Raw genomic sequence first — 22,661 nt, 5'->3', positions numbered from 1 at the left:
TAGTGCCACAGCACTGCAGCTCACTTGCATATGTAGTTAACAGCTTAACATGTCAACAAAGACAGTATATTAATTTCCATAATGATTATGGACGATACATGACTCATCACATGTCACCTAGCCAATCTAGTAGGCATCTCTCATCATGCTCATGAGTTGAGAACTTTCTGAGGAAGGAACTGGGCATGACACAGGTTTCAGCATGCTGGGTTTGAAGGCTTCTGCCTCCTGATCAGAAAGCTTTACTGAAATTCTTATTCGAACCTTGATACAATTCAGGTGCCGTCATATCATTGTCAGCAAGTGTATCGTCTTGTATCGATACAGAAAAAAATGTATCGTGTATCACATCGTCATAGTTAACCTCACGATGCAGCGGTGCACTGATGTATCAATTCCCCCCCACAAACCAGTGAAGTCGAAGCTTCACAGGTCAAGTAGTTTCTGAGAAGAGGTTTACAGATGACACCGCTGATGAATGCTGGACAACCAAACCATGTAACTTTCAGTAAGGTGAGCTAAAAATCTGAAAACCTGGCTTTACACGAAAGCACTTTCACACAAATCGTACCTGTAGGCCATTCAAATACTGACTTTTCTCAGTACAGTGATCCCTCACTACAATGTTACCTTTGGGGTGCAAAATAAGTGATGAGTATTACATATTATCGGACTATTTACTGAGGTTGAGTTGGAGAAGGTAAAAACAGTACATGCTTGGCCTACCTAACACGATCAGCACCACTATAACCTCACCTCGCATGTTGCATATCAGAGTTTGAAACAAGATTAGATTATACTCTAGTCCTAGCCCTATAATAACCTGTACACTAGCTTGATAAGGCCTTTCCAAACAATCTGATTTGTGCAAAAATAAGTCCTTATCAACATAACAGTAATTGGCTTCTTCTCCTGATAGTCCCTACAAACCTGTTCCTCCAATAAAGTAATCTGTCATACCTGCATTCATATTTCTTTAAATATTTCCCTGACCCTGGGACTTCAACCTCTTCACCACATAGCATTACACTGTTCATAAGCTTGCTACCATTTCTGCAACTGAGGCCCAGTGTATTGAAGGAGAAGTTTATTAAAATCTGCTTTGTAAATGCTGGAAATGCTTGGGATTGTAAGCCCTCGAGAAAAGAGCCTTGGGATTAAGACTTACTATCTCTTGCCTCTCTTATCTATAGTTTTACAATCCCAAGCATAACCTCTGAGTCATGTGTTATCCTGCACATGTTGATCTGCAGACTGGGAGCAGTAGCATAATGAGGGTGTGAGCTGGATGTCACAGGATGTGCATCATAGAGGAGCGCCAGATGTCATTGAGCTCTCTGTTATTGCCTGTATTTCTACCTTGTATGGCCTGAGTTCCAGATCAAGGAAGTCGTTCTCGTGGATGCCAGCCTTATCCTTGTAGTAGCGGATGTTGCTGATCATGTCCTCATGGTCAGGGTTGACCAGGTAAAATGTGTAGGCAGCAGATGCAGCATCCTGGAGGCGATCCAACTGAAAAATATCCACACAGTTTAGGAAGATATCAAGTCAAAGACAAAGAGGCAGCCCAGTAAATGGCTTTTATCATTTGCTGGTCAATAGATACCAAAAATAGTGGAAAGATGATTTGTAATTTTAAACCTTGACAAATCTTTCATTAAGTACAGTTTTTGTTCACAACCTTAGTTGTAACCACTGACATCCAAATACCATATTACACAATACTTTGGGTAGCCTGAAGATTGTAAATAAATAAATTGTACTTGAACCAAAATAGTGGGTTTTTTTTCCAATTGTTGGCACATGCCTAACAAATAATGTTTTTCCTATTTTGTGGTTTCCACAAAACCTGGGCTGTACATTATTAACTTAATGGCAGACATAAGACATTTCCATCTGACATTTTGGTAACCGATGAAAATACACTTTAAGCTCCCTGCTTACCCTAATCATGCTGAAGTCCAATATTCTAAAGAAAACTAACCTTTTCAAAATAACAAGCATTTACTAGTAGTCAGGGCAATAGGAAATCTCTGCTCCAAAAATTTAATATCAAAGTTTATTTATTTCATTGACAGTAAAATTGGCAATAATTGGAGTAGATCAGGAACTAGAACAATATGCAACCACATTGCTGTTCCGCATACTATAATACACAATGACTTTTCAAAGAACATGAAGTATGTCACTTTGTTATACCACCTGTTCATAAATGGAAATGAGAAAGGAAGAATTCACTTCCATAAGCTTTTAGCACTGTGTGAACCTATGGCTTCGTCAACTCTGACAATGTAGCAGTAGCTTTTGACCATGCACACATACTTCATAGACTTCTTGCTGACAAGTGAAACATGCTGTTAGTGATTAAAACAATGTGTGTATCACAACATGCTAAGAATTTGCATCGGTTGTGCAACTGCCTATATTCTGCTATTTTTGCTTTTTGAAACATGGTTTATTGGAGGTCAAGCCAAACCTGCATCTCGTTACAACAGTCCAATTATAAAGAGGTTGAATGTGTGTTCATGTGAACTACCAATTGTATGTACAAATGAGGTCAAACAGAAATAACATACAAGGCCCTTCCACAGAAGCCCAGAAGAATAATGTTGATCTTTTTCATGCAAATATGATGTAGTCAGAAGTTGGGCATAATGTTCACTAACCTTGCTAATAGCATAATATTCGCAACAAGAAAACACTGAGTAGACTCTTCACACGTTAACAGACCGTGCAAATAATGTTTCATTCTACTTGAAGAAACTTTGCATTATTTATTAGCAAACTTGAATAGAGTATCACTTGTTCTTACAACTTTAGAAAGAAATTAGTAGTGTCTGACAAGACTAGAGTTGCTAGATTCATATAAAATATAAATAACAGTCATGCTTAAATCAGTTTACTTTCTCTTTATTTAATTTCAACATAATTCTTTTTATGGTTTCAATATACTTCAGTTTCACTACATCACGACTAGAAATGAATGTAAATAAAACAAGAAGACAGTCATTGATTTCCTCCACCATTTGAAATATGGGCAACAATCATAAAATTATATTAATATCACACATATCTCATTATACTAAAAGAAGGTGATCCTAAAGCTTGTGACAATAACTTACTTTATGATTGATTACTTAACCGAATGATTCCCTCTATTCTTTGAATGCTTTTGATACCTTCCAGGGATGTGAATTAGTTATGATAATAGACAAAACTTTTCATTTGATAGCAATGTCACATACAGTAGAACATGGATATAACGAACTACAAGGGACCAGAGAAATCAGTTTGTTATATTCGTTGTTCGTTATACACGTTTTCGCTTGGAAACGTCTGCCATCTTGGATAAGACAAAACACAGATTTTCCAATGACAGACATAATATTTTACAGACAATATATCATGTACAGGTAAGATTAACACAATGCAAATTTAACAAGGTTGATCCGTCACCGCCTATTGATTTGCCGCCATTGTGTTGATTCGCCGCTGATTACGCACAGCCAATTGTCAGTGACACTTGACAGTGAGTGAGATTTCTCAGCTCGCTATACATGTCACTAATTCGTGATAGATGGGCTTGTCAGTGATCAGATATCAGTTCGCTGTATCCCTTAATTTCGCTGTAGAGAGTTTGTTATGTACGCAAATTTTATATGATATTATATCATGTATATAGGAGATCAATCGGGGACTTTTTAACAGTTCGTTGTATCCGTTTGTTCGCTATATCCGTGTTCGTTATATCCGTGTTCTACTGTATAACATTTTTAAAACTCTAAATTATCATTCAGCAAAACAGGAAGAATTAAGCAATTATTGTATTGATGTATAATGGTATAATGTAAACCTGCTCGACCATCCAAGACATTCAACTTTTAAAACAGGCAGGGTCCATAGTCTGGCTGATTATCTCTTTTGTAGCTTATTTAATAAACTAAAGCATATTTACTTATATCGTGAGTGGCATATAGGTTTGGCACAAAATAGTTATTGCAAGTAGATCAATGATGCATGATCAGCTGATGATACCTGTCAGTGGTATCAAATTTGGCCGATAAGCTCATTGCCGATTGGTACTCTACATCCAATAATGTGCACAAGAAGAAATTCTTTTCCCCTGACAAAACATTCCTGCATACAGCATGTACAGTCGAACCCTGTTACCTCAAAGGAACCTTTATCTTGAAAGTACTGATACCTCAACCCCGTCCTGACCATCTCACTATATAAATACATAAAAATTTGCCTGCAAACACGAATTTGAGATAAAAAGACTTATCCCAGGGTACCATTCTGTATTCTGATTTTGGTTAGGGTACATTTCTGCATACAGAAAAGTACCTGGGGTACATATGTGTAGTATCTGTGTGGACAACAACCCCTTCAGGGCTATAACTGACTCAGTTTCTTGGTCATGTAGGCAGATCAGCAGATATATTGGCAACATACAGTTATGTGTGATCATGATAAAAGCATAGTTACAGAACTCAAGTGGCAGTGTCTTCTGTCATAAGGTCAAAGTCAGGCATATTGATGCTATAGGGGACATTGTCAGCAAGGATACTACAGATATGCACCCCAGGTACTTTTCTGTATACTGAAATGTACCCTAGGTAAAATCAGAATACAAAACGGTTGCCTCAGATGAGTCCATTCCGCAGTGAGCTTAACCGATTCTTTCAGTCTTTGACTCTGAACATTGAAGATTTTCTTCAGTTTCTGGATTATAACAGTGATACTGTTGTACGCGATGCATTCCAGCATGCTATATAAAATAGAACAAACACAGTGACATACGTACAGTACTCCAATCTTTTGCAATGCACAGCGTTATCCAGCACACACTAGTAAGGCGACATTTTTTTTATTTCTTGGTTTATAGATGCCCTGCTCTTTCAAAGTCCAAATGTTAAAAAAAACATAAAAATGAAAATTACCCTTTTTCTATTACTGCCGATCTTTTCGTCAAAAAGTTCAAACAAAAAAAGATTTCATTTCCTTGTCGAGCGTAAAGCAAAGGGAAGTCACTCTGATATTTCTCACTGGGATCCTTCTCTAATACCATCAAAGCTTGTCAACGCAAAGCGCAGTGGTGACCAGTTTAACTCTTTCAACACTGTTGGCCGGTACACCGGCCAAGAAGCCACAAGTAACCAGACACCGCAGAGTAGACCGTCCAAGTCACATCAAAATAGTTTATAATTCTATTAACCTACTTGTCATATCATTCATTTATTAAATCTATCACATTTCACAATGTCTGAAATACTTATTTCACTTGATTTTATCATTTTTTATCAATAGATTAAAAAATTATTTACTATTTCCCGCAATGTTATTGAAAATAAAATTCTCAGACACACTTTGACAACGGGTCCTCATCGAACATGTCAAACAGCAAAATAAAGACGTTTCAAGCAAATCTTTAAATATATCATATAAAGCAATGAAACCAACAAAAATATATCTAAAAGTTGCCAAACTGACATCTTAGTTATTATTACCATGTTTTCTTGAGATCGCGTGGAATGCAAGTCAAATGACATCTCGGCTTTCGTCGCCTTGATTTCTTGGCTCGGACACGATGTCTTTAATGCCAAAATATATGCATAAGAAATCTTTGTCACAGCTCGTAACCTAGCACCATGCATCCATGAAGTTCCATATTTTTAATATAGATCTCAATTTCATACTTAAAACATTCATAATAACGTGATTTAACCCAAACCTTTCGTCTGAGAATGATCATACACATGGACAGTGCAGTTGCTGTGATTAGAATAGATTGGCTGCCTTAGGTCACAGGCTTAAATTTGACCAATCACAAACCTTGTAGCAGATTATGTCAGCGAAAAAATGTATACTGACATGGCATGTGTTATTCATACGAAGCTTCAAAAACAGAGGTATCATGTTAGTGAACGGACAGTCACTATCATCGGGAAATGGCTGATGACAGATATTATTTGTAATTCTTTTTAAAATAATGTTCGACTAAGGAAAAATAAAAAATAAATAGGTATTTGGGTTTTATGAAATCTTATATTTGCCGAAAATATTTATAAACAACAGGATTAATTAGACCTTTCAAATAGTGTATAGCCAAACATGTAGTTGCAAAGATGTTTTACAAGCAGATAATTTCCTTGATAAATGTTGGCTTCATCTATCACACAAGAGTCTCTGGGAACTTGGTGTCACAGCAGTAATCTTCTGGTTGGCTGGTGTTGAATAGCAGCATCTATCATGCAATTCCACCCATGACCTGAATATTGTTATATTGCCATTTGTGCACAAGCTGAGTGCCAGGGATATGATAAAATGTTCTTGAAAAATTTAGTTGTTTTAATTTTGTTACTCCAGAATATTTTTATTATACCTACCTAACTTTTTAGGAAAAAATTCAGGTAAAAAATCTTTAAAACTTTTTTTTTAAATTGGTCTATCTCACTTTTAAAATGAGTTTGAAATCCATAAACCATGAAATAAAAAAAATGTTGTTGCCTAATCAGGTCAAAGGGATCTACAGCATGAACCTGGTTTGGTTTTGGGGTCAGGAATATGGACCCATCCCCTTCCTAGGGTACCGGGTACAGTCCAATTATTCTGATTTGGGCTAGGGTACATTTCTGTATACTGAAACATATCTAGGGTACATATATATTGAAACCGTGCCTATGACTCCTTCAGCCAGATATACCATCAGCCTTCAAACTCATCTCCTGTCCACTTGTCAGGTTACAATACCCCTAACCCACTATTGACCTGTGACCACTTACACTTTTTTTAAATTACAACCATCAAAATCTAACACCCTTTTCAATAAACACTGTAACAGTGTATAGAAGAAATATGACAGAAGTGGAAAGTTTGAACCAAGCCCTTCGTCCTTTTGTCTAACCAGCATGCAACACAGCAGGGGTCACACCCTGACCCAATCAGCATGATCAAGTGGTCAGATCCTGGGCATCTGGTGGAAATGGCATTTTGGCTGTACAGGAAAGTCAGTAATCTCTCTTGCAAGACTAAAGCAAAATGAATATCAGCATATACAGTGTTGGGGATAATTTTGTTCTTCAAAACATATTTGACAATTTTGTCATGCGATCAGAGCTAGTTAAGTCGGTTTTGTCAATCTTGTAGTTTAATCATGTTGATCATCAATTCATGCACCACTCTTATTTAGATGGGCACAGAAATTTGGCATTTCTTCCACCTTCATATCTTTAGAGTGAGCCAAGTTATCAGACGATAAGACATTACAGATCCTTGTGTCATAGTTGAATTCTTCTGGAATAATATATCTGAACAGAGCGTAAAGAAGAGAGAGTGAGTGAGTTGTGTTTAACACTGCTTTGAACAGTATTCCAATAATATCACAACGTGTTAGCTTAACGTGGGAAGAAAGGTAGAAATGATGCAGGTCTGCGACGTTTACCACTTCGATGAAACCCACGAGCATGGGTATGGTGCTGGCACTACCAGAAACATAATGGGGGCAAACTGGGATTCGAAATCACAATCTTAGGTTTCTGGTGTGCTCAAGGGATGCAACTGGGCCACCCGTGGCCCCAGTAAAGAAAAACAAACAAAAGATGCTTATGGGATCATTCAATATGTAAAGTTTCTGAAGAAAATAATGATCAAATTGGGACAGTATGTCAACCGTTCTGAAGCATTGTTTGTAAATAGCCTATACCCCCAAAGCTTACTCGATTCTGCTCACATTACTCTGCGAGAGAAGTTTTCTGCTCCAGTGTGTAGGCTTATCGTGTGACCAGACTTTTATCTTGTTTGTAAACAAACTCACTTATTCTGACACAGACAGGTCTAATGCAAACTTTTCTCAATGAAAGTTTACCACATATTATTATCTAAATGTGTAGACTCAAAATGAAACAGATGAAAAACACTTGAATGGACTATCTGAGATGTGACAATGTGACAGAGGTACTAGACTGGCAGCATGGAACTCTGAGTAAGAGGGTAACTGGCTTCATACGACCGAGGCATACTTATATTGTAATCTTGGCTTTGATAAATACTGGCTTCTAATCTAATCAAACTGACAATTGGTATCTTATACCTCTTCCATAAGAAAAACACACATTTTTCTCTTCAATTTGTCTCTAAAAAAAATCATGACTGAAGCGAGTCTACTCTGAACACCATTTGTGTATTTTGGTTTGAGAATTGAATCGGGCATGAACTATAGGTGTAACATCACACTCGAAAAATATTTCTTGCATGATTTAAAAACACACAGAACCGGCAACATACTGCCCCATTAATGACTGATCACGAGGGAGATGGACGGGACTGTTAACTGAGTTATTTCCCTCCTTTGTCCCTCCTACTGACCAATCAAATTCCATCTATCATATCACTTGCATTTGCTTCAAACAAAATAGCTGTTCCCAGTCAAGACGATCTATCGATAATCAAAATCTATATTGTAATAAAACGGGTCTTACTTTGAGAAGTGCATCAAATGATGTGACCACCTTGATTAACATGATTAAAAACATTAAGAGATTTGGAAAATATCTGTTGACACCAGGGGTCCGGAAACCGTCATATGCGCCGGACATGTCCGATTGTGAATCTCAAATGTCCGGTTTAAGATATTGCTTACCGGACATTTAAATTTTTCTGTCCGGACATTTTAAAAAGTATTGTCCGGACATTCTTAAATTTTGACCGGACATGATCAACAGTTAGGACTGAGCAGTTTCTGTCTGCAGTTGTAACACAATGAAGATTATCTACACTGACAAGCTTTGTTTGTGCTGATTGCTGTAAATACATCGTACCTACATGATAGTCCAATCGGTCAATCACTGTAATAGGCAATAAACTGAGTTGACACTGATTGATCAAGGATTAATTACTGAGAAACATCTTGTGAATTTGAGTGAAAGGTGTGTTCAACTGTACATAAATACCTTGCATCATCAATGTACCTCATTATCCTCACAATGCTACTTGACACAGTGAAGACGGCACACATCTTTTGCAAATCCTGCAATCGACCGAAATGTGCACAGCAGATGACAAACCGACGGTCGATTTCGTTACGCCATTTTGATTGGACTATGCATAGACTCGCTTGTCCAGCTGAAATATAACTCCTAATTCCAGCCTCGGGAAGCTGGTGCTCCAGTTGCATGTTACTTTTTATTTGGTAGATATATATTTTTAAATAAGGAAACTTTATTTGTGGGACTATATGTTAAGTCTCCTTATTCAGCTGCATGAGTTGATTTGCTGGTTGAGGCAACTGTGCATGACGAGACTGGGATAGTGTGCAAGGACATATGTGAACAGTGGAAACAGACTTTGACTCAATGCCTGAACAATTATTGGTTACCGCATGATCTGTGAAGATTTCGATATTACAAAGTGTGCATGATAATTCATTTCTTCCAACATGAACAGAATGGTGGAGGTGTGTCGGATCCTGTTACTGGAAAATACTGCTGATGTTCGGAGGGGGAAAAGAGTAGAGATTCCTGCAGTGAAATCAGGTTCTGATTGTGTGGAAGATAAGGTGACGGACACTGATTGGGACTCCAATTCTGTAATTCATACCTTGATATCTATCTATCCTGTGTACAGACCGATAACATTCAAAATATACATGTGTGTGGCAACTTTGAGACCATTAAATAAAACCCTGTTTTTCCATTGCATGGTTATTGTAAACTTGTATCAGACACAAACTGAATATAAAAAACGTTTGATATATGTAATCTATTTGTTTACTCTTTCCAAGTAGGTTGTCTTTTAAACAATAACTTGTAAACAAGGAAGGTTAATTTAGATGATTTCCCAGAGAGTCTTTTTGCCCCAAAACATATCATTCTCATTTTAACTAAGTTTAATATACAGTTAGAGTCTTCCATGTCACCCAATGTTTTTTCTCTTTGTGCCCCTCATGGTTTATTCTTCCAGCAGTGTTTTATTGTACGATAAACATGTGCTATCTCAGTTGACCAATCAGACTTGACACTGTCTGAAACATTCAAGACAAACAACTTGTCTGACCAGTTGAGAAAAGGCACAAGCCATAATGTCTAATTTTTCATATCTGCTGCTATGGTAAGACACTTGTTCAATGTAACAAACTAATGTTAAAAAACCAAACTAATTTAAAGGGACACTGATCTAAAGCAATTCCCCGGGACTGGTTGTTGCCTTTGTTATTGTTTTTTCCTGTGAGTTCCCGAATGCTACGCAACGCAACTGAGCGTGACAAAAGACTGGGCTACCGTCTGCAAGGACAGCTAAATACACTCGGGGGCAATATGTGTTTTACTCATTTTTGAACACTGATTGGTTAACCATGATCTATAAAGATTTCGACAAAGGGCTCATGTTAATTAATTTCTTCAGCCTAGACAAACAGACAAAAAGAATGGCATAGCTCATCGGATGTCGTCATTTGGAAATCCCCCTGATTTTTATAGTTTAATGATGAAAAAAAAGTATCCATGCAGTGAAAGTATTTTCGGATTTCTGACTGCGTTGATAATACAATTATTACTCCTTTGTCATCCCTTGTACTGTCATCCACGTTTTCTGGTGTAACCCTACACGTGTGTATTTGTCGTCATTCACTTGATGCTCAGGCAATGAATTTATTACAGGTACAATTAGTGGTAGCACCACTCAGAACACCTGACAAAGGTTCCCATTTGGCATTTATTTTGTATAGGGTAATTATTCAATCGAAATCAAGATTTGAAGTGAGGTGAAATGTGTGTTGTGTTGAGATGAATGATCAGTTGATTTACCTTTTTGTAAATCAACGGATCGTTCGTAGTCATCAAAGGATTAAAAGAAAATACATTGATTGATTAATCACTGTTATCTTGCACAATGGATATGTCAAAAGCGAGTGTTTACATGTCTAGGTTTACTAAAAGAAAGGAAATACACTCATATCATGGCGCGAAGTGCCGATGTAAAAACAACATACTTCGTTCAAAGGGTTAACAGATAACACGTTGATTGATTGCTTATCGTTATCCAACTCAATGGATTTTTTAGGAACCGTGGACGTTATGAAAATAGTTGTCACATGGGCTTTCTCAGCCGACCTTTGAGACTTAACACCCATGTGAAACACCTGAAACAATCTTAGTGATCAGTTGAGAAACGAACACGGGTTATAATATCCTGAAACGATATATATATTTAAAAATATTTGATCGTTACAGAGACAGTAAGTTTCTTTGTACAGCTGCAGACTTGTGGGATATTGTTCCTTTGTGTGAATATTCACGGATTCATTCCTCGAACAAGGAAGCTGCCTAAAATTATACACATAAATTTGGAAGGTTGTAATTATGATATTTGCATTTTATTTGTCGTCATTTGCTGTAGCAATGGACAGATTCATTCTTGTTCCTCTACGTCTCGGTTGGGAAGTTCTTCAATGAGCGATAGACGTTGTTTTCACAAATCTTTTCCTTTGTAACCGTGCATATATTACAGTCAATTTGTAAAATGTGATTCTCTCTGGCAATTTATAAAATGTGTTAACGATCACAATAGATTATTATGTAGGATTAGAAGCCAAAGAATATGGAAATGTACTTTTCATCATAACATTTTTAGTCTCTTGGTGATGATTTTAAACATAAAATTGTTTGGAATTCGTTGTCATAATACAGATGGACATATTTTTCAGTCAATTTGAATATTGAGGCGTTTAATAAATTTCCTTAGTGAAAATTTTGTACATTTTGACTGTAAAAATATAAACATGATAAAATAAGCAATGCTCAGGAGAAATATTTACTTTGTGTTGCAAGTCAAAATAGTGTAAAGGAAAATAGCACAATTACCAAGCAAGTGACTTTTCAAAATTTCGTCACCATGACCAATGCTACCCACAAAGATACCTACATTTCCTTATTTTTTCCAAAAACTGTATTTCATTTTGTTGATCAATGTGACCATACGCCCTTATACTATCAATAAAAGTGACAAATGCGCTTGCGAATTGCTCAGCACAGGTCGCGAACTAGTCTAGGTTTCTGCTATATCATCCGGGTACTCACGGGAAAAAACAATAACAAAGGCAACAACCAGTCCCGGGGAATTGCTTTAGATCAGTGCCCCTTTAAATTAGTTTGTTTTTTTAATATTAGTTTGTTACATTGAACAAGTGTCTTACCATAGCAGCAGATTTACAGGACACACAGATACATTAATAACTCCTCAAACACGACAAGTGCCTAATATTATGCATATATCTTTTATCAGTTGTAATTACGATACATGCTTTTTATTTTCATTCATTTGATGTGGCACTTAACAGAACCACTCAAATTTCTTTAAGTAATCTTGGTAGATTTCTTCTATGCAAGACAATCAATTGTTACAACATAACCTTTTTGTTTATATAGGTGATAACACACGTTAGAATAAGCAACGCTACTAGTTGTGTTACAAGTAAAAAAAGTGTAAACTTGTTGTCAACACCAATGATGTGAATCCACGAAAATGCCTACATTTCATTATTAATTCCACGACAAAGATCATTTCATTTTTCTTCATCAATGTTTCCAAATTACTTTACTTCTTGTTCTTGCCCTGACAGCATGAAAACAAACATCACCAGTGATGATCATGCTATATTATACAAATAACACACAGGGTGTGCACCACGCAACACGAAAAATTAGTCAATAAAATGTAACCAACTTCTGTATGCCACCACCATTCAAAACAAACAAAAGGCCAGTCTACCCTGTGTGAACCTGGAGATACAAAGCAGTAATCTTCAACAATATTGATTAAATGTTACACAAATTATCCTCTTAAGGAAATCTGTGTAAACCAATATTGTTGGATTACACTAGTGTAGTGACCCACCCTTCATAATAGAGTAGTACTATTATCCAAATTTTGTAACAATATTGCAAACCTGCGACTTTCTAGCCCTAGCTGCATTATAAACATGATAAACATCTCTAGTGACAAGAAATGGGGAGATATCCAAAGAAATATAGAAATGTATAATTACCTGAAACCAACAAAACTGCAAGTATTCGTATGGTTTCCTCTTCTGGAATGTAGAGAATATCCTATCCCTTGGGTCTGGGTAAATTCTGTCACCGAACTTATGCCTTTTGCATCTTCTTATACAATCGGAATTTTCTATTATTCTCTCAAACACAGAAAATTCCACCATTTCTGGGGTCACTTCTCGAATCGTTGTACTCTTTTTGCACTGAATCCGACAGTCGATAACAGTATCTTTATAAAACGTGTAATCTTTAATTGCGTCTTCCAAGGAACTCGCACACAAGAACCACGTCTGGTCATTGTAGGCATCAACACCCGTGGAGTACAGAGTAGCAAAAGTTTTCTTGGGTTTGATATACACAGTTTTCTCTGTCGCTAGGATGAATGGCAAAAATATCAAAAAAATGATTTTCCTTGCCATACTTATGTTGCAGCTGAGACGACGCTCCTTCCCCGATGCGTACGTGACACGAAGGGATGCCATTTTGGAAACTTCCCGCAACTTCACCGTCTAACCGGTGAACAGTCACGTGTGTTTCCACCGAATAAAGGATCCACCAAGACTTAGCTGCAAGTCTGTTGTGCGAGTTTGTATACTACATTGCGCTACGCCTCGGCATAGCGGCCTCGTAGCATACATGGGTAATTGTTTGGAGTTTGTGTTTTTGTTTTTGTTTTTGGGGGGGGGTTGTTGTTTTGTTTTTTGGGGGTTTTTTTTGGAGGGGTTGCTTTTGGAATTGCAATTCCAGTGTGTGTGTCTGAGTGGGATATCATGTTAAACTGTAGAATGTCAATTATATAATCATCTCAATGGGATGAGGATAAGCCAACCTTATGCATACCTGTTGTGCACCCTGCCGTTTCACAAGATGCTCTTCATTTCTGTTCAGTGGTATTCGTGTGGCTTTCCAATCAAAGTTACTGCGATTAAAATACACAGGTTCAATTTTCAATCGTTTGCTTTGAATGTGCACCGATTTCTCTGGCGAAAACGGCTACTATGTGTAGGGCGAAAACGGCACCTCTAATTTTGATAACGATAACAACGATTTTTAATATATATGGTTTATTTACATTGTATTTGATGTATTTACATGTTATTGGATGTATGTGATGTATTTACATTGTATTTCCTGTTTTCACAGATAAGTACATATGTTCATATATACAGTTCTTCAGTTTTGTCGGCATGTCCATCGTCATCATCGTGTTCACAATATTGGCCCATGTACAACCGAACAGGATCTGGGAGAGAAGGTGGGATGAGCAATCCACAAAGCAACAAGCTACATTGTGAGAACGTAATGAGTGACATGCACATACCGATGTCAGAAACCACAAGGAACAAATTATTATAACACCGGGGCATGGGATCTCCCAAAGTTTTTGTTACTATTTCTAGAATTTGTACCAGCTGCTATTTCCCAAAGAATGCCGAGTATCAAACAAAAGCTGTATTGTATGGTAAACAATTCTGAAATTAATGGAACTCGGAAATTGCTAAAGGGTGTGGCATCACCATATTAACTACGAGCGATATAACATAGGAACCGCGAGGAACCGGTATTGGTTTCTAAGTCAACGTGGCATGTTTCCTGTACACGTTGATACAAAAGAGCCCTCTTTTACCTGACCCTTACTACTCCCACACAACAAGAAGATATACTCTCTAACGTAATTTGGCAGGACTGACTGTAATTTTCCCCACTTATCTACTCCAATCCATAGATGTTTGATTGACACGTTTTAATAGTTAAAAATATATGTGTGCAATATTGCAAATCATATTGCCCCATATCACGGACTTAATTCCGGGCCAACATACACAGAACATTCTGGGGTAAACTCGGGAAATCGGAAGCGGAATAAATGTTGAAATTGATAGAATATTAATAATTTATAGAATATTCAAGATATGTCTACTTCCGTTATTTATGAATCAGGCAACAAATCTCGCCGACGACACATCATACTACTTACAGATGCTCGATGTCCGTATTTATAACCAAACACATACAGTATGTCACAACTAGTATCCCCAATGTCTCTTTTCCTTTCACCGACAAGACCGAGTTATGACCCACCGTGGTGTATTATACATTTACGCTCGGCGTTAATTACACTATTTAACTAAAAGACACGCTGAAGCTCGGATTGTAGTCCCCGCCACTTAAAATAGAATCACGAAATATTGATTAATTGCAAAGTGTGCATTTCAAGAAATATCCATTGTCTTAGCGATATACATCGTCTTTGAGTTTTTATCACGTGTTTACAATCCACCGAGGAACTGCGGGCGACAATACGTGTGCAAAAACCTTCACCCCTATACCGTAATGAACTCATCCATGCAATGCCATTGTCAACAAACAAGGAATAATTTTAGACGAGTAGTTTATTATGACATAATATAAATTGATAACGCATATTTGACACTTCTCACAATGTAAAATCTTTATAATTGACATTTGATCAGAATGACAAGATTCGATCCCCAAATAATCTTATTATACATACATACAAACACACACACACACACACACACGCACACACATATACATGTCACCCAGCAGCATCAAGGAGCGGGCTTACTACGTTCCCTGAGTCTGCGGATACGTTGCTCCAGTTCACGGGAGATCTTTCCTGGTGGGGGTCGGGCGCCATGCAGGTTCGGAGCCAGCTTGTTTCGTTCTGTTTTCTCCAGTAGTTGCAGGGTCTTGATCACTTGGGACAGTTCTGTTATGTCCTATAGTAACTGTCCAATGTACGGGAAGGTCATCATCTGGCAGTTTATCTTTCATTTGAAAAATTGTTGTTTGTTTCAATCTTTTACATAATTGGCTTGCTCACCAGCTGCTCATGGAGATTAGATAACAATAGGAGAACAATGAATCAACGCACCTATATTTCTTTTTCAAAACTCTTAACTTATCAAACACAATACTTACTAATTTTTATTTTTTTTAAATATATATGTTTATTGATATATATTACTGGGGCGGTCGGGTAGCCTAGTGGTTAAAGCGTTCGCTCGTCACGCCGAAGACCCGGGTTCGATTCCCGACATGGGTACAATGTGTGAAGCCCATTTCTGGTTTCCCCCGCCGTGATATTGCTGGAATATTGCTAAAAGCGGCGTAAAACCAAACTCACTCACTCACTCATATATCTTACTAACTGTGGACTTCCTCTTATTCTTGTTCAGCCTTTTCCATAACTGGGGGGCGGTCGGGTAGCCTAGTGGTTAAAAATCAACGTGATCTTAATCATAGTATAATATAGTCACCTGAGTCTAAATACATGTTACAAATACATTGCTAAAGATTTAATAACTTTTTCATTGTTCGAATTCAACAAATTGATCATCAATTGCTTGTCTTTGTGTGTAATATCTAAATTAGGTAGAAACTTTAATCTCAACGTTTTATATTTTTCACATATAAAAAGAACATGAAACTCGTCTTCAATCTCCTGGTTGGTACAGTTAGAACATATATAATTTTCAAAATCACTATCCTTGGTTCTACGATATTTATTGTCAAGGAAGTTACAGAGAGATATTCTAAATTTACAAATAGCTCTCAATTGAGTTTTATCTTGTAATATGCTTAAATATGTTTCCGGTTGAAACAATGATTTAATACCAGCATAATGCTTGAGAAAGTGTGAAGAGGAAACTTGTTGGTGCCAGTTTTGCTGAAATATGTCTAATAATCTGTGTTTAAATTTGAGCAAAAATAGTTTTCATTACCGGTGTCTTGTGAGATCCATACAAAAGAAAATCCAGTATCAAATAATATGCTTTTTACACCAGACACCCAATTCGTTTTCCCTTCATCATCTAATTGTTTTAGCATTTTGTAACATTGAAATGGGTACCTGTGAGCTTCCATTTTTAATAATTTTATCCAATATTTAACAACACGCAGCTGGCTATGTACGTATATACTACAGCGACCAGTTTCACCAAGTACTGCCTTATTTGAAGCAAATTTACCAATGCATAAAAACTGCTTATACTAGAAAGTGTGAACTTTCTCAATAGATTCAAAATATTTAATGCCCCATATTTCCGAGCCGTACAACAAAATGGGTAGAATTTTACCATCAAATATCGAATTTGCTGTTGAAAATGAGATATATTTATTTTCCTTGAATAATTTATAAATAGGAAACATTGCCTTAGATGCCTGTAGCGCTAATGTCTTACAAGCCTTGGACCAATTTAATCTTGAGGACATTAATAGTCCTAAATACTTATAATAACTTGCAACTTTTAAATGTTTATCACCATGTATCCAATTTTCATGCTTCGATACAATTCCACCATTTCTAAAAACAATAACATTTGTTTTGTCAAGGTTTACTTCTAAACCCCACTTAAAACAAAAGGACTGCAATACATTAAGCTGTTTCTGCAAGCCTACTACATAGTAGGCCACCAGAGCAACATCATCCGCGAACAACAGTAGCATAATGTCTTGTGTCACAAACACACCATGATGACATTCTTTGTAAATTTCAGAACAAGTTCGTTTATAAAAAAGATGAATAAGACTGGACTGAAGATGCATCCTTGACGAACACCACTGGAAGTAGTAAAGCAAGGAGTTGAATGAGGAATACATATTCTTAAGAGCTATTGACAGTTTTCCACGACATTACTAGTGATCAAAAGGTACAGCAGGGTTTTATCAACGTAATCAAAAGCTTTGCGGAAATCAACAAAGGCGCAATAAAAACGACCTCTAGGTTTACATAAAATATTTGGAGCAAAGTGACTGTAGAACAAAGATATTGTCAACTGTAGAATACCCTGCTTGAGCTTCAGATGTCATATCATTTATTTCAAGCCAAATTCTAAGTCGTTTTTCAATAATAAATGCAAATAGTTTTCCCATGACATTTAAAAGAGATATACTTCTGTAATTGTTTGGTTGACTGACATTTCCTGATTTGTATAAAGACATTATCATTCCAATATTCCGTGCATCGGGGAAAATACCCGTATCAAGGATTTTATTGAATAAAAGCAACAAATATGGTATTAAAAAATCTCCTGATATTTTGTAAAATTCTGGTGGGACTCCATCAACGCCTGACGCCTTACCATTATTAAGACTTTGTAATGCTTCTCTCACTTCTTGTTCTGTGATCTCACCAGATAACAATTCCTCCGTGAATGGAAGATCATTACATGCATCACACATATGAGTATCTAAAAAATCAGATATTGATAGATCAAATTCTGTTTTGGCCGTCATGCACATCGGATTCAATAAATTATGAAAATATGAAAGCCATAAATTAGGAGTTATATAACTGTCTGGTGATTTTTTACGAAACGACTTTTTAAGTATTTTCCAAAACGTTTTACAATCTCATGATGCGCTGCTAACTTAATTTCTTCATTCACTTTTATGTCATTCAGTTTCTTCTTACGTTCACAAATCTTTTTAAATTCTGCTTTTGCAGTTACATATTTGTGCAGGTTCAAATCACACTTATGATTTCTGAAGTTGTTGAGATATAAATACTTTCTAGATTTCATATTCTGACACTCGCTTGATAATGAGCTTAGTAACTGCTGCGTTAAGGTTATCAATCAAAATAACTGCAAACTCATTAAACATTTCTCCACTTAACGTATTACCGAGATGGAGGTGGTAGGAAACAACTGGATCAGGAGGAAGTCTATATTTTGGTACAGGGGTTAATGAGGCAGATGCAGCGTTGACACTATCGTTTTGTTGAAAAGAACAAGGAGTAAAATCTTTGAAGTGACAGACACTAGGCAAGTGTTCTGAGTTGGTTCGTTCAACCACTGACATATCTGTAATAGATTCAAATAAACTCTATGAAACAATTTAATAATCTACAGTACTGCTTCCTGTGTGAGAAATGAAAGTAAGATTGCCTGGACTATCTGATTTTGTCCTACCATTACCGATGTGAACCCCAAGTAACTTACACAGGTCAAGTAAGGCTCTACCATAGTTATTTATATGAAAATCACTGACACATCGTTGTTGGTAAAATTCATCGGAAGTTTATTCGTTATCAATAGGTAGATAATCTATTTCATCATCTATCAAATAATCTAATTCCTGACCAGTCCTTGCATTAAAATCTCCACTTAGGATGAATTTACACAAGTCACCATAATCATGGATAATATGTATTAACTGGCGTTCTAACTTGTCTACACCACTGTCCTCCTCATAAGAATATACAGGAGAATCCTCAGGGTGGATGTAAACCAGAAATGTTGGAAAGGGAGATAATTCATCCTTCATTCTGAAAACCAGAGCGTCATCCCAAAGGGAGGAAACTCGTTCAAAATATTGTGACAAGTGATGTTTAATACAAACGGAAATGCCACCTGAGAACCGACAACGGTTTACAGATCGCTTAGCCTTACATTCGAAAATGTTGTAATTACTGAAATTGTTGTTTAACAAAGATATAGCATCATCATAGTTTCCAAGAGACAAATTATATCAAACGTTTTACAAAATGAAGTAAAATCAGAACATTCAGCTTTTGATCTCAAGCCGTGAATATTCCAAGTACAGATGCCAGTTGTGATGTCCACATGTACATCATCGGCTTGACCATTCCTGGCTGAAACACTGGGGTCAGATTGATACTCTGTGTTCTGAGACTTGGTAGTACTGTCAAGTACTCTATCTGTTGCTACTGTAACTATCACATTATTAACAGTACCTGACGTACCGGTAACATTTGTAGTAATGTTTGTACACTTGTCAGAAGTACCAACAAAACTATGACCTAGGAATGTAAAGCAAGCGTTTTTCCCATCATGGTGATTTTTACTAGTAGTACTCTATTTATGACTGTAGCCATGGCCGCATCCCTAGTCTCTCTCGGCCTGGGTATAAGCACTCCCTACTGAAGCTGTTTCTGCGATAGGCTGTCTGCGTGACACCCAGGGACGTCTTTGTCCCACATTACAGAGGCCCTCCTCTTCCTCATCCAACACAAACACAGATCCCTCGATCACCAGCTTATCATAGCTCAGATAGGCAGTTTTACCATCGTCTCTGGCCTGCTTCATGAAGGGAAACAATTTTGATCGCATATTTCGAACTCTCTGCGTAAAATCATCAGCTACTCTAAAGTCCTTATTCATTTTTAACTCTTTCCTTGCCACATCGAAAACCTGAGATTTATCCTTATAAAAAGAAAAGCTCACTATTATGGGCCTGTTTGTTGACTTTGAGTGTAATCCATGTGCTCTTTCAATGTTGATAGAATCAGCTGAGTCAAGATGGAGTGCTGAGGCCATAAAATCTCCAACTGCCTTCTCACTCTCTGCCCAAGTCTCACCTTTCTTGGCGGGTATGCCTTGAAAAAATCAAATTATTTCCACGTGATTGGGCCTCCATATTATCCGTCTTGGTCTCCAAATCAAACACTTTCTTCTTAAAAAAGTCATTTTCTTTTTCCAAATCGCATAACCTTTCATCTTAGACCTGTATGAAATCGTCTATTTTCTGATTGAGCCGAGCAATTTGTGATGGTATTGTTGTCAGTGTAATAGCGAGATCAATGAGGGTAATGGATGCACTGTCAGAATTCGATGGGGTAATTACTTGACCAGAGACGTTGCGAGAAGAAAGTCTGGTCTGTACACCTTCAGGTTGTTGTTTCAGGGGACCGGGGTTCGACTCGACATCTCCGGCGACAAGTAAAAGGGTAATAGACAAAAGCAACAGTCTAAGTCCCAGCCGGGTACCCCCTGCACTCTAAAAACAAGTGTTTCTGTTTAAACACAGAAATAAACACTGATGATGCAACACTTTATAGACACGTTCACGTGTATATAAACATACGTGTTTATGTAGATACAGGGCCGCTTAAAATTTAATGCACATTGAGACGTTTATAAATAAACACAAAAACATGTTTATACTCTTGCAACACTTTATAGACACTTATACATGTTTATGTTAGAATACATGTTCAGTGATAAACACCAATGACTGAGTCAGTAAGACTAGGGTGAGTCCTGGGTGAGACGTTTCACGAAAGTGAACCATTTTGTTCCTTTAGGTCCACAGTAGGCGTCTCCCACCACAAACTGCTGCAGCAATCCAAGCGCATGCGTGTATATGTCTGGGTAGCTCAGATCAAATACATAATACGCTTCCAGTAGCACAACTGCTGCATCCAAGATAGATGCAGCTTGGCAAACTATCTTCGTCCTGTCCACCACAATGTAGGCTGTCATGAAACTGTTGTCGTCCTTATTGACGACAATGATGAGGCGTGGCGAGGTGAATTCCTTGGATTAAAAAAATGCTTCTTTGACAGAAGCCACACCATCAACCTGAAAGTTAAACATTAGATTTAAGTTTGGGTATAAAAAGCTTTGATAAAATTGTAAAAACGTCTGCATTTAAAAAAAATGATATGATCTTTAACTAAGGATGAAAGTCAGTTGGTCATTTCCATATAGCATAACATTAAAAGCTAAAATTTAAGGGGTCACAGCATACTTTAACCACATGTGGAGAAAAATCCTCAAGGCCCCAGACTACCTTATTATTCAGCATACTGTTTGAGGGATTGAGAGACGAACCTTATGGACACTAATGATTGACTTGGACTTCTTAGCTCGTCCTTTTTCGACTGCCACAGCCTTTTCCATATATATGGTACTTTTGATATGTGAAGCTATTCAGAAGACATTATTTAACTGATAATAAGAGTGCTCACGTTAGCCTTCTTTGTATTCGCTACATGCCGCAGGAGCCATTCCACCTTCTGGCAGACATCTTGTCTGGCCTGTTCCTCCTCCTTTTCTGGGTACACCCTAGCAAAGAATTCCGACAGCACCTGTGAATGAATAACAGAGTATGAAATGACAAAAGTCTAGTCATTTTACAGGTAATCTATTGAATATAATCCATTCCTTCATTTGCACATGAAGTTTACAATTGTTCTCTGAAACTGTACAGTGTTTTGATAATAATATTTGGAGACATCGTGGACTACCAACAGCATGTTCCTATCCTCTGTCACTTCTCAGTACTCACATGTTGTCCTTCTGAGACACAGGGATACGCCTCAATTATGGGCTGGATCGTTCCGTCTGGTAGAGAAGTCATCCACCTTTTTCTGTACTGACGTAGGTGCCGGAGAAGCAGCTTGATGTGAGTGTTGCTTGGTTTGGCCTTGTCCCATTCAGCTTGAAGTTCTTTGAGATTGACAGAATATTCTTCTTCAGACAAGAGATCGTCATTAGAAACAGTGACTTCTCTGTATCGGAAATATTGTGTGAAGGGAGACATACCCACATGACAGTAGACCTGCCTTCACTGAAGACGGAAGGTGAACCTGCAGTTGTTTAGAAAATTAAGGATATACACAACAACAATCTAGGTAGGCCTATATACCAATCTAGATTCAAACAAGACCTGCGTGAACTCTGATATTGTGTTTTCCACTAGTTAATATAATAAAATTTCACTTCAGTTTTGCAATACTACTTACGCAATTTTGTAAACGGATGTACACTTAAAAATACGTGTGTGTGTATCTTGTATCTCAAACTTGTTTTACACCAGTGACGTAAAATATGCATTTGCGTC

General features: G+C 37.2%; 1 protein-coding gene and 1 pseudogene across 4 annotated transcripts in view; both read right to left on the bottom strand.

Annotated features, from left to right (window-relative positions):
• LOC139477703 (prolyl 3-hydroxylase 2-like) overlaps positions 1–13,547 on the bottom strand; it is an 84,791-nt gene extending 71,244 nt beyond the window's left edge. For all 4 annotated transcript variants that reach the window (XM_071260083.1, XM_071260085.1, XM_071260084.1 and 1 more), the window contains exons 1-2: positions 13,043–13,547; positions 1,360–1,512 (exon numbers count right to left, since the gene is read on the bottom strand). In XM_071260083.1, coding sequence (XP_071116184.1) covers positions 1,360–1,512; positions 13,043–13,528 — 639 coding nt within the window. In that variant the 5' untranslated portion in view covers positions 13,529–13,547. The remainder of the gene's footprint in view (positions 1–1,359; positions 1,513–13,042) is intronic.
• A 7,811-nt stretch (positions 13,548–21,358) lies between these two features.
• On the bottom strand, positions 21,359–22,361 carry LOC139477694 (uncharacterized; annotated as a pseudogene).
• Positions 22,362–22,661: the final 300 nt, after the last annotated feature.

This window comes from Haliotis cracherodii, unplaced genomic scaffold, assembly GCF_022045235.1.
Source record: "Haliotis cracherodii isolate W230 unplaced genomic scaffold, xgHalCrac1.p SCAF_34, whole genome shotgun sequence".
Lineage (NCBI taxonomy): Eukaryota > Metazoa > Mollusca > Gastropoda > Lepetellida > Haliotidae > Haliotis > Haliotis cracherodii.
Note: the sequence above shows the minus strand (reverse complement) of the source record. Positions and strands in the feature narration are given on the sequence as shown.